Here is a 16105-nt window from a genome sequence, read left to right on the forward strand (position 1 = left end):
TAATATACTGCAACCACTAAACAAAAAAAACTCACCAAGAGCACATCTCCATCACAAGCTCTAATAACGGAGTATATTCATCTACCTGCGCCTTAATTATGCACCAAAACATTTGGCGCTCATTTATGCTTCAAAAGGCAGCCTGAGTGTTGACTGAAAATGCTACTGAAAGTTTAGGTTCAGGTGTGAAGCCAGTAAAGGCTTTTCTAGTTCCTGAAATGTTCTCACACTTCTACTGCACAACCTATATTTATACTTGACCAAGGCAGCTGTGGTACTGAGCTGCTTTTATTGTTGGAGAAAAAAAGAACGACTTTACTATCCTCATCCAAGAACAACCGCTTTATTTGCCATATTCTGCAGCGTACAGAGAAGAAGCTGCACACGATCAATTATTTGTGCCATTTACCTTAACTGATACAAAGCATACATGAGTGAAGTGAAACTGGTGTATGAAAGAAAAGAAAAGAAGCAAGGTTTTGCTTCATATGCGACATAGATTAAGTACAACTAATCAAACCATCAACAGGTGAATTATCAGCTCGGAGACATGTTTACTTTGTGTGTGCCGTGCTCTAAATGTGTGTGCGTGGCCTCAGTCATCCACAGCAATGTTGCGGAACAGGTAGGCCATGGACTCTCCGTTGTGAATGCGCCGGATCGCCTCAGCCAGGATCATACTGACATCCACCGTTTTGATTTTGGGACACTGGAGCTTCTGCACCTCATGAGGAACAGTGTTCGTCACCACCACCTGGAGACACCGAACAAAGGGAGCAACAACCGTTTCAAACTTCTTCCGTTTCTGGGAACATTTTACTGAATAGTTACATTTCTAAAAGTGGAAAAAAAAAAAATTTAAAGAAAAGAAATTTTTAATTTTAAAATGCTAATTCGCTTAATTTTCCACAGCTTTTAAATCCACAGATCAAACACTCACACTTTGAGGAATATATTATGATTTTGTGGCTCCTAAAGACGAGGTCACGTGAAACTCTTGCTGTCTCCAGTGTAATACCTCCATAAGACATTGTCCAACTCATTAAGTAAGTATGAGCTATATGCATTTAATGTCTAACAAATAAAGCATTAATAAATGCAAACATCGTGTCGGGACTTTTTGTTGTCGTTGTTGTTGAACAGATAGGCAACAGACTTTTTGGACGAATTGCATGATGCTTGCAAATGGCTTATAAGGTAAATGGATTCAATCGGATTAAATCAAACAATAGTTCCAGTCGTCTCATTTCCCCCCTCATTTCCAGACGCATTTTTACAAAATGAGCAGACTGGCTTATAAATTGGGAAGGTGAACCCAAATTCAATATACATTTTCACCACCAAATGTTAACTTTGTTACCAGAGGGCTGGATGAAATCTAATCTTTTCTCTGTAACCGAGTGCAGGTGATTTTACCTCATCGATAGCAGACTCCTCTATTAGTCTTGGTGCCTCTGCAGACAATAAGCCATGTGTGGCCATGATGTAGATCTTGTAGGCTCCCCTCTCCTTCAGAATTTCCGCCGCTGCAACAAAATCCTCCACATCGTCGATGATGTCATCCTGATAAAGGGACCACAACGTTAGGCAGCAAAAGGGCAAAACTGTTAATACATGCGCCTAAATTGTTGGAAACCCGATTCCTCGTTCATGTTTGCAATTACAAGCATTAAAAAAAAATAAAAAATGTTTTTCTAAATATCTGTAACGAGGAATGAACAAGACTAACGAGTTCACATGTATGTGAACACAAAAAGCACCAGAAATACAAGGCCCTGCTGTGATATATCATTTCTGCTGGATGAAAAATATTAGAAACGAATTCTGAATCAACGTGGACAAAACGGGAATAAATATTTGAAAATCTTATCCATATGACACAGAGTAAGCCCTCATTTCTCACACTGTATTTCTGACATAAATATTTCCAAGTCGCCAATAATCGTATAAAAAGGTGAGCTCTTACAACAATGATGGCGATTCTGCCTCCAACGTCTCCGACAACGGTGATGGGCGGCTTCTCCTTCGCCATCATCACTGGCAGACGAAGATAGAAGAGCGTTACTTTAAGAGAAAGAACTGCAGCGCTTTCTTTAAACTCAATCAGGAACGACGTGTTGCAGTAAAATGAGAAAGATTTGGTGAGAGAAGATTTGGTTGAAACCTGCAAACATCATGCAAACATCATGCTCCAAAACCCAACAAGCAAACACAACTGAGATCTCAGTCTGCAGAGATTTCAAATCATTCTTGATTCACAACTTTGACCCAACACATCTGACTTGCAAGGTCCCCTCGACCTGATCATGCAAAAGAAAAAACATTTGGAAGACCTCCTGCAAGGCCTCTATAAAGAAATTAGAGATATTTCTTTTCTTGAATGATCAGGAATATTTGGGTTGGGAGGCTCTTTGTGACCCCAACTAAAAACAAGCACTTTGTAATGCACAACGTAATGATGGAAGCAAGAACAGAAACATAATCAGTGGGGCGGGATACGATTATCTGGCATGATTTTGTTCATGTTAAGCGAATTATGAACTACAGTTGTGTAGTGTATGCTCGGTGATGTGCTTTGAACACAACAAGTCTCAAGTATTTCAGGAGAGGGAGAAAGGAGGAAGAAAAATCTTGAAAAGAAAACAACTTTAATTAAACTTTAAAGTTTTCTCTGAAACTTTGACACTTAGGAGCCTGAGGATCAGATAGATTGTTCACATCGCAGCATCTCGATTCTTACACACATGGTGCCAAAAATCACATCCGCTGAGAAGATGAGACTGAGGGCTTCCAACAATCATCATGAACATTCAGACACAAAGATCCAAGCCTGCCTAAATGTTCCATATTACAACAGTGCAGCTGCATGACATGTCAAAGACCAGACAAAAACACACCGTGGCTCACAAAAACTAGTGAAGCCTGCTGTGTGCACATCATGTAGAGAACAAAAGTTCAAAATATTTAAGATAAGCCTTACTCTGTGTTTAATACACATTTACTCATATTGCAAGCTGAACTCGTAATAATCAAACCTGAACATGTTTAAGGGGATCCGCTGGCTCCGTTTCACTGTGAAGCATTATGCTGGCATGGTCTGTGGTCCACTTGTCTGAAGTGCACTGATGCTGTTTGAGTGGAACAGTGCTATTGGACTTTTAGCTGTCTCAAATTAAAGCTGGAATAGAAATGAAAGAACTGTGATAATACCTCACATCATGGGAGAGGTTCAAAGCTGGTTAACAATCTAGTAACTTCAGATAGCTTGGACCAAATGTCCGAAATTGCATCAACTAACCAATCAAAGAGCTCAGCGTGAAATGAGGTGCTGATCAATGCAACATTTGTAGAACTGAGGAAAAACAAAACCCGAACGTGCAAAAAAATTAAAAGGTCCCCAAGCTGGATGACATGTCACAAAGTTTCAGTAAAAATAAATAAATCAGTCTCTTCTCATCAATAATATTTTCACTAAAGTTTATTAGATCTTGATCGCACAGTGTGTGAGTGCCTTAAGACAATTTGTTGTATTTAATCTCATTAGCCACCCATCTGTTGATCTGTTCCTGAAAAGGAAGGCTAGCACTAAAGAGCCGGAAAAGGTATCTACATTTCAAATTCCTCCAGAGGCGCTGCAGTAAGATGGGGTCAGTGTGTGAAATACCTAAAGGCAGCTAAGGTGTCACTCTGGGAAGTCAAATAATGAAATGGGGAATCAGTTTGGCAGCAGTGAGACGTAAAGAACTGTACTTAAGCAGCGTTTAGTTCTTATGCAGTGTGGGGGAACATCTTTTGCTACACCTACTGGCTTCATAAGCAGCTTTAAATGCAAAGATGGAGATTTCAATGATTACTAAACACAGTTAAAAAAAAAAAAAGGGGAAAGTTGGTCTGGTTTATTTATGCCCTAAAATAGCACAAAGATATAATCAACACCTCCAATGGAACCTAAATGCCCAGATGTTAGGTGGAAGCCCTCTGTAACTCACTGTCACTCCATGCAGGGAAGCATTAAAGTACATTTCCTTTAAAAATCAAATAATTCAAAATCAAGTTATTTCAAGCACTATAATCCTACTTGGGAGCTCTATCCCAGGGAATGGGACATGCCTGCTGGTTGCTGTTGAAAAAGATAGGATGGTACAAAACAAATTAAGACATAATTAGACACGTAGACATATTTACTTTATTTGATATAAATCTGAGAAAAGCTGGTTTCAGGAGTAAAAACCTTTCGGAACAATGAATCAATATTTCAAGTGATCAATGAACGTTTAAAAGAACAGGAAGAGAAAGCTGGGATGTGACTCAGTACCTGCTGGAAAAGGAAAAGACGAGAATGAGGGAGACGGGATATTCAACTGGAAGGAGAGCAGATGGCACAGGATGAGATGAGGAGGAAAAGAAATCTGAAGAAGGCAGCAGGAAAGGAAGGTCCGAGTGATGTCAAACACTGCCTGCAGTATTTCACAGATGGCTACAACAACGCCTGAAGCAGGGCTGACCTGAAAACATGTCGAGCGCTCTGGAAGGGTCAGCGCGGTCATTACTCTGGACTTTAAATCCATTTCAGTTTAAAACTTCTAAAGATAACACAGCAACATCTCTGGCCCATAAACATCTACATAATTAGCTTGTTTTCAGTAAAATATCTGGATGAAACTCCTGGAGGAGACACAGAGAGCAAAGTTTGTCTTACATGGCAGCTCCAGACCGGTGTGTCCCGTGGTCGCTCGGGACAACGGGGGAGAATATCGGCCGTCCGCCATATCCGACTCTGAATGGTGGCCCTCCCCGTGCATCACTGCCAGTCCAAGTCGCAGCCTCTCAGCATAGGACTGAGCTCTGAGGCAGACCAGCATATGGACATGCAGATGTCAAAGAAACAGACAAATACGACACATACAAACAAATGCGTGAGCAGAAGAGTGCAGACAGACGTTTGTACGGGAAAGTGACACTATGAGACTGTGCTTTCAACAATGATTTCTCTGTGAAAAGGAAATGACTCGAGTTAGAAAGGCTTTGTAATGGATGTTTAATTCCCATTTGCACTAAACTATATAAAGAGCTGATTGCCATTTATTTTGAAAGTCTCCCAACCCAGCTAGTGAAGCTATTGTATTTTTTCCTCAGTTTCAGCTCCTTTATTATTTAATATTTATTTTGTTTTACATTGGATTTGGATTTTGAATCCCCAATTGCACTGACTGAACCAGTTACACTTCTTATATTTTTAAGGTTAAGATTGTTTTACTGGTGCACAATTATGCATTTTCTCATGAAAACAAAAACAAATAAAATGTATCCCTCTGACTAAGTGACAAACACACACACAAAGATAAACTAGACAGATAAAGGCAAGGACAAAAACATACCCGTTTCATTTTGGAGTAAATAGTCTATTGTCTCTAAGCATTATCACCGTTTTTAAGTTCTGAGTGTCTCAGTTTTCTACTTGTAGTTACCTCTTAGCAGCTGAAGGGGACTTTGCAACAATTATGGCATTCCTGTAGTCTGGGATCTGAGGAGAGAAATATTCTTATATTATATTTCATGTACAGTATATAACGGTCTTCTCTGCGACAGTGTGGCAGCTTGACCAAGAGGACAAATATCTTTGTGTCCACTGCGTGAACGTAGCCTAACCTCCTCCTGGATGTACTGGATGAGGAAAGGAGAAGCTCTCAGGTTGTCAACAGGGAAACTGAAGAAGCCCTGGATTTCCTTCTGGTGAAGGTCCATAGTGATGATATGAGTTAGACCTGCAACACCAGATTCATAAAGTCAATACAAAAGTACGGATTCAAATCGAACTCCTTGATTATTTGAAGATATCCCAGACTTCACTTGGTAGAAAAATAATCATAAAAGCATAGTGCAACCGCCCTAATGCACCATGTGAACAGATTGATCCCCCAACCTGAAACTAACCCCAACATTATGCAACAGGGCATACACTAGTTTGCACCAAGCTTTAGTTGGCTGATTCACTTTGTTAAGTGCAGTTAAAGATATGAAAATAAACTGAAACCTACAAAAACTGGACAAAACAAAGACAAAACTGTTACATGTTCTTCTGCCTTAAGAAACACAACAGCAACCAGCAGCTTTACCATCTATACATCTATACCCGGGTAGCCTCTTGGTTAAAAACGCTGATGTTTTGTTTGCTACGAAAATGGAGAAAACTAGTGAACAAAGCTATCCTTAGTGGACTGCAACGTCACCAAATAATCTGAAAAGTATATTGATTATTGCGTCATAAAAGCTACATTACAGACCAAAGATATGGCCGTTGGTTGAATTTAAAGCAGGGCTCAGTAATACGGGGTTTGTTTGCCATGCAATACACACCCCAAAGCTGTAGGGGGAGCTCCGTAGAAAATAGGCGACAGTCTAACCAGACTGTCGTAAACCCACCAAGGCAATTTCCGGTTTATTTTTCAAGACACTGGCAGAGAGTTGGAGAAGACGACGGAGGTTCGCGATGTCTTCAAAGGTATGTAATAAAAGTAATTATCAAAGCAGTATAAAAGCACCGTCAACAGCTAATGGAGAGGGGGGGTGTCTATCAGGCTCCCTGGCTCGGCTCAGAGCCCTTTACGACCTGCCGTGAAGCAGTAGTTCTCGGCTCTCGTGTGTCGCGAGACTTCCAGAGCTAAACAAAGCATGCGGCGCCACAGGCAAAGTTGTAAGCGCTGTTTCGGGCTAGGGCCACCAGATGGAGATGGAAATGTCACCATTTTCATCGGAACGGGTCAGCCAAGCAAACTGATGATTGCCAAGCAATTTTATGACCATGAAAAAGTTGCATAGCATGTCTTTAAAATCATTTTTTCTTATAGTAGGTTTGTATGAAATATTATTGAGTAGTCAATATTACATAGCTGTTTAAAGCAAGAGGTATTTTGGCGATATTCACTGTACATCAAACAGATGGATGTGCAAATCTTTTTTTTAAGTCAATCTAACTTCACCAAATGAATACAGCACCCGGCAGAGCACTAAGCTCTGAAAATGAGTTTTCATGTGTCGTTTGTTATCAATAACTTGCTCAATGGTTGTAATGTGCAGCCATGCCTTACCAGCCTTAGCTAGCATGGATGCTAGCAACTTGCAGACAACAGAACCTCTCTTCCTCATCTTGCACTGCTTGCTGTAGGGAAAGTAGGGAATGACTCCAATGATGTTCTTGGCACAGGATGTCTTCAGTGCATAAGCCATAACTAGCAGCTCCATGATGGCCGTGTTGACATCTCTGAGAAACAATACAATAAAGCAAAGCGTATAGATTAGATCTCTTACTGCACAGGTGTGGCTTAACTCAATGACCCATTAAATAAGCAACCAAAAAGAGGATTTACGGTAATGAGCTAAACATGAAGCAAGAAACTGAACTTTTATTTATGAGATTACCATAATCTCAGCCCCTAACAACTGAATAAATTGTGAGCAATAGAGACTCTTTCTTTTCACACTTTCTGTTATATTCACATAGCCTGCTCTCAAACTATCGGCTTTTCGTCTGACCCCGAGGCAAAAAGAACCTTAATAAATGTATCAACGTGAATATTACGTTCTAGACAGCAAAGACAGTTGAATAGAAGAGAAGTTTTCTCCAAAGAGATTTTTGAAACCCTCGCTGATAACAAAAAAAATTATGATAATCAATACCACATCACAAATTCAGTATACTCTCATCACTGCTCGGAACAAGAGAGCAAATAGCTTTTTATCTATTCCATCATAAAGTCATGAGGCCGTACTAAACAAAAAAACATATCTGTCGCACAGCAGCAAAACAATCTTGGTCAAGCTGTCGTGTTAAAAATAAAGCAAATGGAACATCAGCACTCATCAATGTTGGCCCTTTCCACACAGAAGTCGTGCCCTAGTGGCACAGAAAAGACTTTGTTGTTAAACCTCCATTATTCCCCTTTAGTAATTCAGACAGGCCAAAAAGAGTAGTCTTAGTGCCTCATCAGTGTGCGCTTAGGCTTCATTTACACTGCAAGTCTTGATGCCCAGATCTGATTTTTTGCCTAAATCCGATTTTTTTTTTAATGTGTGGTTACACGTACTTTAATAATGTGACTCATATCTGATTCACGCGATTACACTTGCCTATCACCTGAAAAATCACGCATGCCTACTTAAGTGTTTACCAAACTCTACTGCTGAGGCAAATGGACGACGTTGACATAGGTGTGATGCTAGTGTTGCGGTACATGAGAAGTTCGCCCAACATTGGCAGGATTTTAAGGCAGAGAAGGAGGAAAAGGGCCATTATTGCATCCTGTGCACACGCGGCAATTATTGCCTCCTCAGCTGTTCAGAGGTGTGTCTGGGTGCGAGACCGATCCCAGGACTGGTGGGAGAATGTTGTGGCGGGCTTTGATGAAGAGCAGTGGGTCAGCAATTTTAGAATGAGCCGACAAACTTTTGATATGCTGTGCGAGAGTTTGTTCCCATTCTTCTCCTACCAAGACACCACATTTCGTCGGGCGATTCCACTGAAAATGCGTGTCGGTGTCGCTCTTTGGTGGCTAACGAAATGTGTAAGAATAACCGATATGCCTGTTTACACGGCGGTCGCATTGCATATATCCGATTCGTATCTGATCAATTTCCACATATGAAGGAGGCCTGTATCCGATCTCAAAATATCCAAATGCATGCGTCCTTGTCCTATTTACATGGTCAAAAAACATATCCGATCTGTGTCACATGAGAGCAAAAAAATCGGAATTGGGTAACATTTAACTGACAGTGTAAATGTAGCCTTAAGACACAGCAAACCAGTTTTGCACAATCAGCTAAGTAACAAAGGGTCGTTGCTAAGAGCAGTGTTTCTATCTTTCCATCTTTGTGGCGAAAACAAGACACGCACACACACACACACTGATTAGGCTCTGTGACAACTTCTCTGCAGACTCAGTATGACAGTGTGAAAAATATATATAGTATATAGAATAAAGGGCCAAAAGAATGAAAAAACAATCAGCAAAAGAAATAATGCTTTTGCTTTTCACATAAAAACATGTGGAGATATATATTTGTTAGGGCTGGGACTTTAGCGCGTTAATTTCGATTAATTAACTACACACATATTAGCGCGTTAAAAAAAATAACGCATTTTAATCGCACACTATAATTTTTTTTTTTTTTTTTTTTTTTTTAAATACAGACGGATGGACGCAAGTCAAGCAAGACTGATCGCACCCACTCAGAAATTTACTGATGATGAGGGCTGACGAGGGGCTCGTTGTGTAGCCAATATTTCATGCGGTATTAAATTTCATCTGGGCGGAATGAAAGAAAGATATGTCTGGAGAGAGCTTTTGTGTGTGCGCGAGTACTTCCGGTGAAAACTTCCGGTGATTTGACAGCTAGCTCGTCAGGTTAGGGCCAGTGGCCGTAAACAAAGGTTATAGCCGAGAAGAAAGATGATAATATAACATAGCTAAAAAGACTAGCTTTCTTCAGTAGCCTAATGCTTACCGATTTAGCAAGCCTAGCAGCCTCGTTGCTAATGCTAGCCGCCGTAACGTTACCAACCATACCCGACGTCAAGGAGTTGGCTGAGCAGGTTATGGAGGGGCTGGCAGAGTTAACTTCATAATGGGTGAGTGCAGGTTTCATTCACTTGTTTTCATTCTTTCACAGGATTGATTCACTTCAATGGTTTATCCCATTGCTGGCCGCCGAGCCATTATGTGTCTCGGACATGTAGCAGCTAGCGTGGAAGCTAACGGGGGCCCAACGCAGCTTAACATCCAAGATTCTATATACTGTGTTTTCATGCATGCTACATTCAGATTTCAAATAGGGATATGTTCTGTGTTTGTTGAAATATTGTTGAAAATGTTCATTTTCTAAAGGATAAAGTATATGCGATTAATTTCAAAGCCTGTAGTTAAAGGATAAGACCGGTTTTTTGACATTGGGCCCTTGATTTCACATTATAACATGATGTTCTACTCACCCCTGCTTGTTGTTGGTCATTTGGAGCTGTTCCGAAGATATTCGAGAGGCGTCTGGCTGCTCTCTTGAGATATTCGGCCATGAAACGGTTTCCTATGGGCAAGCTCATACAGGCACAAACTATGCTGTTTATAATTTATTAATTACTCTACACTAGCACTGATAACGTGGAGGTGCGTCGCTTACTTAAAAAAATCCGGGTTATTGTAATTTTGATTTTTTTGTCGTAAAGTGGGTGTTACTGACGTCATCGTCGTGCTACTGCCACAGGCAGCCCACAGACCTGCTGCCTATTTATTCATTCGGCTAAAATTCAAAATTAGTAACCTGGATTTTTTTAAGTAAGCGACGCACCTCCACGTTATCAGTGCTGGTGTAGAGTAATTAATAAATTATAAACAGCATAGTTTGTACCTGTATAAGCTTGCCCATAGGAAACCGTTTCATGGCCGAATATCTCAAGAGAGCAGCCGGACGCCTCGCGAATATCTTCGGAACAGCTCCAAATGACCAACAACAAGCAGGGGTGAGTAGAACATCATGTTATAATGTGAAATCAAGGGCCCAATGTCAAAAAACCGGTCTTATCCTTTAAAGCTATGGTAGGTAATCCTAGAGAGCTAGCAAGAGAGCTAGCAAGATTCGAAAGTGTCCACTCCTCTAAGCTCCACCCCCCCCTCCCCATTCCGTCAGTGCTTCATCCAAAGCCGGTGGAACCGCATGCGCACATGGAGCAGGGAGCCGGCAGAGGGGGGCGTAGGCAGAAAGCAGAGGCATCTGATTGGTTTTTTGTAGGCGACCAATCCGAGATCAGCGGGACGCTGATCTCGGATTGGTCAGCTTTTTCTCAGTCCTGCAGCTGCCACAGAGGTCTGATTATTTTCGTCCCTTTTTCTAAATACATCTTGTATAGATTTCTCTCAGGATAGACGGACCATTTCACCCAGTATTACAAAATGTGTTTCTGAACAGGATTACCTACCATGTCTTTAACTCGATTAAAAATTTTAATCGAGTCACAGCCCTAATAAATACATAAACACAATGCAATAAAATAAGATAAGATTAAAAATAAATAAATAAAATAGAATAAAAGAAATTAAAATGTTTTGCCAAGTATCTACATAAGCTTGATTAGAAGCCAGGGAGAAAAGGTGTGTTTTTAAACCTCAAAAGATCCTGCAGATCGGATGTGCCAGGGCAGGTTATTCCAGAGCCTAGGGCCCGCCGCCACAAAGGCTCGCTCACCTTTGGTTTTTAGTTTTTTTTTTTTAGGGGCGACCAGTGGCAGCTGATTAGAGGATCTCAGTGTTCTGGCGGGGGTGTGGATATTAAGGAGCTCAATCAAATACTGGGGGGACTAGGCCATTAAGAGTTTTAAAAACAAACAATAAGATTTTAAAATCTATTCTAAAAGCAACTGGGAGCCAGTGCAGCGAAGCCAGGACAGGGGATATGTGGTCACGCTTGCGTCTGCCAGTGAGGAGACGGGCAGCTGCGTTTTGTACCAACTGCAGGCGGTGCAAGAGTGAGTGATCCAGGCCAAAATAAAGAGAATTACAGTAATCCAATCTCGTGTTAATAAAAGCATGGATTACAGTCTCCACATCTCTACGTGGCAGGTATCCTTTACTTTAGATAAAATTCTCAAATGGTAAAAAACGTTTTTCACGACTGAGCTAACCTGGCGATCAAATTTCAGCCTGTCATCAAATATTAAACCAAATTTTTTTTAAGTGGGATTTTGTAATTAGATTGTTTTTTTTTTCATGACATGTAAATTTGTTTATTCTTAATATTAATAATATGCTGTTACTACTATTCTCCCAGTATTCAGCAGGACTTCAAGCTCTCTCTCAAAGTTTAACTGTTGAATGTTGTGTGAAATAGGTGACAAGATTGTTATTTTTTTTCCCCATCTCATCAAAAGAAGCTGATAAAGTTTAAGACATGAGGTGTATTTTCCTGACTTACCTGGGGATGGTCTGAATTATGAAGATGTCTTGTCCACGGACAGATTCTTTCAAATTCACTCTAGTCTCTGTAAAAGAAAAGAGAAAAACAATTGTTTGTTCAGATGAAAAAAAAAGACTCCAAATCCCACTTTATCAGATACATTCAATCTGAAATTGAGTTATCTGGGCATCAGTTTTACCTGTATTTGACTCTTGATAAACTGCTGACTTGCCCAACTCCACACCCAAGCGTCTGGGAAAATGAAAAGTCAAAGACAGTTAACACACAAACGCCTTTATACGTTCTATTCATTGACCTGTGCGAAAGTTCTACCATCTACCAAACAAATATTTTTTTACCATGGTGTTCATGCAGAAGCACCAACTCAACCACAAAACAGCATTTTAATGTTAAGAAGAAGCATTAGTTTTGATAAATAATATAGACATGGGGTCATTTAAACGGGTGAAACAATGAGTTGATTAAGAAACAAAATTTTTCTACATTTTGATCCGTCATTTGAATCATTTCTCCTGGGTGGAAAATTGATAATATTCAAGTTTAGTGTTTAACAGTTGATTGCATCAAGCATGAACAACACAAAACAATAATACAGGAGAATATTGTGAAAATAATGTTCTTCACATCCCTAAAACTTATCTGAACAGCTGCCATCTACTATTATGACCACAATGCTTTGAAGTAGAGTAATTACAGAAGTGTAGTTCGTAGATCCTAGTTGTGAATAAGACGAAGCTCTAAAAACTTTTAAAATGCAACACAGTTTCTAGCCTGGATAGTACGTTTTCTACACACCACATCATGTAAAATATTGTAAAATATATTTTTTTTTTAAAACGACAAGTACAGCAGTAAAGGAAAACAACAAGTACAACTTTAGAAAACAGCCCAGTCATCATAAGTGTGTCACAGTAAACATTCAGAACGGTATTCATTAACATTTTCTGTGTGCTCATGCTGTTATTTAACCTTTGCTCCACGTGAAAATTCCACTCGACAGCAAAATGGGCACATAATCTCCCCGGTAATGTTGCCAAACATTCAGACCTGATGAATAATAAGCTCCCCCCTCCCCCAACCAACCGCACCAAAAAAAACAAAAGTAGGTAGTGCAGCTGACAAGTCAGCAGGGTTAGGAAAAACATGACTACTCACTGATGTCAGTAAGAGAAAATGTATATGTTTTATCTAGTGTACCATAACCATTTAAATGCATCACGAATCACAGCCTACAACACATAGCTGCCACAGTAACATCTGGGTACAGTATCTCTGCTCTGCTTACACCCTTCACCAAAAAAAGCCCCTGAAGAGTATGTTCCTTTGATCACAACATGTGCCACTGAAAATATGTGGCATTAAATGAATCACTAACATCAGAGGTAATAAAAATAAATCCCTCATCTTCACTGTACTTGTGTTGTGAGCAGTGCTTACAAATCTCTTCTGAAAGCTTTACCATAGTAGATAAATATAGATCATTCTTGACAAACAGAATGAGAAATGGGTTAATAATTATACTCTGACTATTCTCAGATTGGAAAAGCAACTGAAAAAGACTCCAAGTGGCATCAAAACTAACAATTGTTCAGTACGGTTGGAGAAATGCAGGCTTAGTTAAAAATGTAACTGTGGGCAAATATACAAGCAAACTAAACTAAATGATATGCAAATATAGTTTCACAGCAGGTCATCGGTCAGCATCGTATTTTTGATACATGGACACAGAAAATAGTAAAAGGCTGAGTAGGCAGTCTAACTCGTGCAGTTCGATCACTCAAAGTAATGATGACTAAGGCATGTGTAAGAATAACATTTTAACATTTAACAATAACATTGCCTTTTGAACTCTGCTCCCCAATCTCTCCTCCCAAATCTGTCAATATAGATGTATATAATACCACTGCACTTTAATCCGTATATTTATTTGTATTTCATTGCACTGCATTTCATTAATCTGTAATTATTCATCTGTAAAAATGCACTATTTATTATTACTGCTATTTGCACTTCTGGTGAGATGCCAAAACCTACTTTTCGTTATGCTACATGTGTAATGACAATAAAGTTGAATCTCATCTCATCTCATCTCAACATTTTAGTTTAAGTGATAAGACTTTCCGGTGCAGTCTTCAGATCACAATTCACCCCAAAACCTGTGTGGTGTTAGTTCAAGACATGATCCACTCGTGCTTTAGTTATAATTTATGCAATTTTATCAGTAGCTTATGTGTCATGTTTCCATCCAACTAATGTTGCAGAGAATGCGTTTCATCACTGTTTGTTATGCCACAACACCAAAGATTTCCTTTTTGTAAGACTCCACCTTAATGCACTGATTCATAACACCAGCTCCCTCAGGTCACCTGCTGCAGACTCCCACGTGCACCGTCAGAAACAGAAACATGGCAGGTAACGTGGACGTGGCAACTATTGAGATTACAAACACTACTGCTGTCTACATCATTATTATCTCAATACAAATAATACAAATTAAATCCCATGCATGTACGTGATGTATACGACTACAATTATACTCAAACCTTACTTACTCTGTTATCTTCTTAGCCAGCTCGGTGCAGGCGGTGGTGGAATTGGCAGAAAAAACACGGTAGCCGGTTCTTGAAATGTTCATTTTCATGTAACCATACGACAACTTTGTAGTTTGAGAGTAAGAAACCAGAGACCTGTGACCCCCAAAACGCCTAATGGGCATGGTGCATTTAACTCCACGGGGAAAAATGCGGTTACCCTTTCCCTGATTCGTCACAATCGCACGTTGATATGAAGACGAAGCCTAAACAAATGCAAACACTGGAACTGTTCCAACTACTCAACACTGTATGTAAACTAAAGAACGCAAAAGGCACGTGCTCCACGTTTCACGTCAAAAAACAACACGTCGGTGCTGGCGAGGTCAACGAGCACCTTGGAATTTACCTGTGACACGAAATAGCCCAAACTACAACAAAACCGTCAGCAGATGAAAAACTGAGCTGTGTTTGTTTCCATGCGGTCATGTCTCTTTTAGCATCCGAGATAGACACAGTTTTTTACTTCAGTTTTTATCTCGAAATAAACTGCAAGGTACAACAGGCACAATACTGTGCACAGCTACAACCTACGAAACTCAAAACTCCTTAAGTGAATTTCAAATGTGGTTACCACTCAGTTTGTAGCATTGCTATCGCAGCTCGGGGAAAAAAAAAACGCTACCAGCGCACGTTCATTGGATTAATGAAAAGAGAGACTGACGTTCAAGAGAACCAATCGGAGTCGAGATTGAAACAGGAGCAACACAGCTCACCAATCAGAGTGTGTCTTTTCTATGACGTAATATTAATGCGCAACGACCAAACCAAACTTCGTTGTTTTTTTTTTGTTTTTTTTTATACAACTTTATTTTGCTTTACAAGATACAAAAACAGTGCAAAAACATGACAAGTATCATTAATAATAAATGAAGAACAAATAAGCATACCAAAATAAATACATACATAAGTAGTTTAAATAATAAATGAAGAGAGAGAGAGAGAGAGAGAGAGAGAGAGAGAGAGAGAGAGAGAGAGAGAGAGAGTATACCAGGGGACATGAACAATGAGGATTGCAAAGTGGGAGACTAGATTTATAGTTTTGATAGCTTTCTTGTTATTAGAGGAGGAAATTGACTTGAAATACATCTGGAGTTCTATCATGAAAGCACAAAAATTGGGTTTCACTTTGGAGGCATACTTCGTTGTTTTTTTTTTAAGTGGGGTTGTGTGACGTACTTATGAGTAGTCCAGTGCTTTATTATAGAGCCTATTTACCCCGCTCTGTTTAGTACCTTACGTGCAGCAGGCAGGGGGCAGGTCATTCTCTGTAGAAGAGGGGAAGAATGCACATGAGGGGGCCATTAAGAGGGAATTTTAACCATTCAAAAAAGTCAAACCTAAAAAAATTACTAGCATGAAACGCCGACAACTTAAAGGGATGTTTAGTTACACAGAAATTCCACAGAAGTAGAAAAATCTATTGCACTCAACATCATTAGATATGCATGATTTTTACTATTTCATTCCTCGCTTCAAAGTTGAGATAACCACGTAAGATAACTGATCTGACAGCCCCAGAATGAAAATATATCACGTCACATTATCAG

The 16105-nt window shown here is 39.8% G+C and overlaps 1 protein-coding gene across 2 annotated transcripts; it reads right to left on the reverse strand.

Moving 5' to 3' along the window:
* Positions 1–327: 327 nt before the first annotated feature.
* Positions 328–15182, reverse strand: LOC142378281 (phosphoribosyl pyrophosphate synthase-associated protein 1-like). Of its 2 annotated transcripts, XM_075462594.1 has the most exons (11): positions 14517–15182; positions 12143–12195; positions 11962–12028; positions 7089–7261; positions 5650–5765; positions 5469–5524; positions 4700–4845; positions 4079–4120; positions 1967–2037; positions 1417–1563; positions 328–754 (listed from the first exon to the last, which is right to left on the reverse strand). In XM_075462594.1, the coding sequence occupies exons 1-11, from the start codon at positions 14678–14680 to the stop codon at positions 596–598; spliced, it is 1194 nt and encodes a 397-aa protein (XP_075318709.1). In that variant the 5' UTR covers positions 14681–15182; the 3' UTR covers positions 328–595. The 2 variants fall into 2 exon arrangements, with proteins under 2 accessions (XP_075318709.1, XP_075318710.1); XM_075462595.1 differs by lacking the exon at positions 4079–4120.
* Positions 15183–16105: the final 923 nt, after the last annotated feature.

This window comes from Odontesthes bonariensis, chromosome 4 (assembly GCF_027942865.1).
Source record: "Odontesthes bonariensis isolate fOdoBon6 chromosome 4, fOdoBon6.hap1, whole genome shotgun sequence".
Taxonomy (NCBI): Eukaryota; Metazoa; Chordata; class Actinopteri; order Atheriniformes; family Atherinopsidae; genus Odontesthes; species Odontesthes bonariensis.

What these genes read in the sequence shown, in the direction of transcription:
- LOC142378281 (XM_075462594.1), bottom strand. Translation starts at nt 14,680, where the DNA reads ATGCCCATTAGGCGTTTTGGGGGTCACAGGTCTCTGGTTTCTTACTCT. An exon ending in TTATCAAGAGTCAAATACAG is followed by an intron (nt 12,029 to 12,142) that starts GTAAAACTGATG and finishes TTTCTTTTACAG; the next exon opens with AGACTAGAGTGAATTTGAAA. An exon ending in TCCAGTACATCCAGGAGGAG is followed by an intron (nt 5,525 to 5,649) that starts GTTAGGCTACGT and finishes TTCTCTCCTCAG; the next exon opens with ATCCCAGACTACAGGAATGC.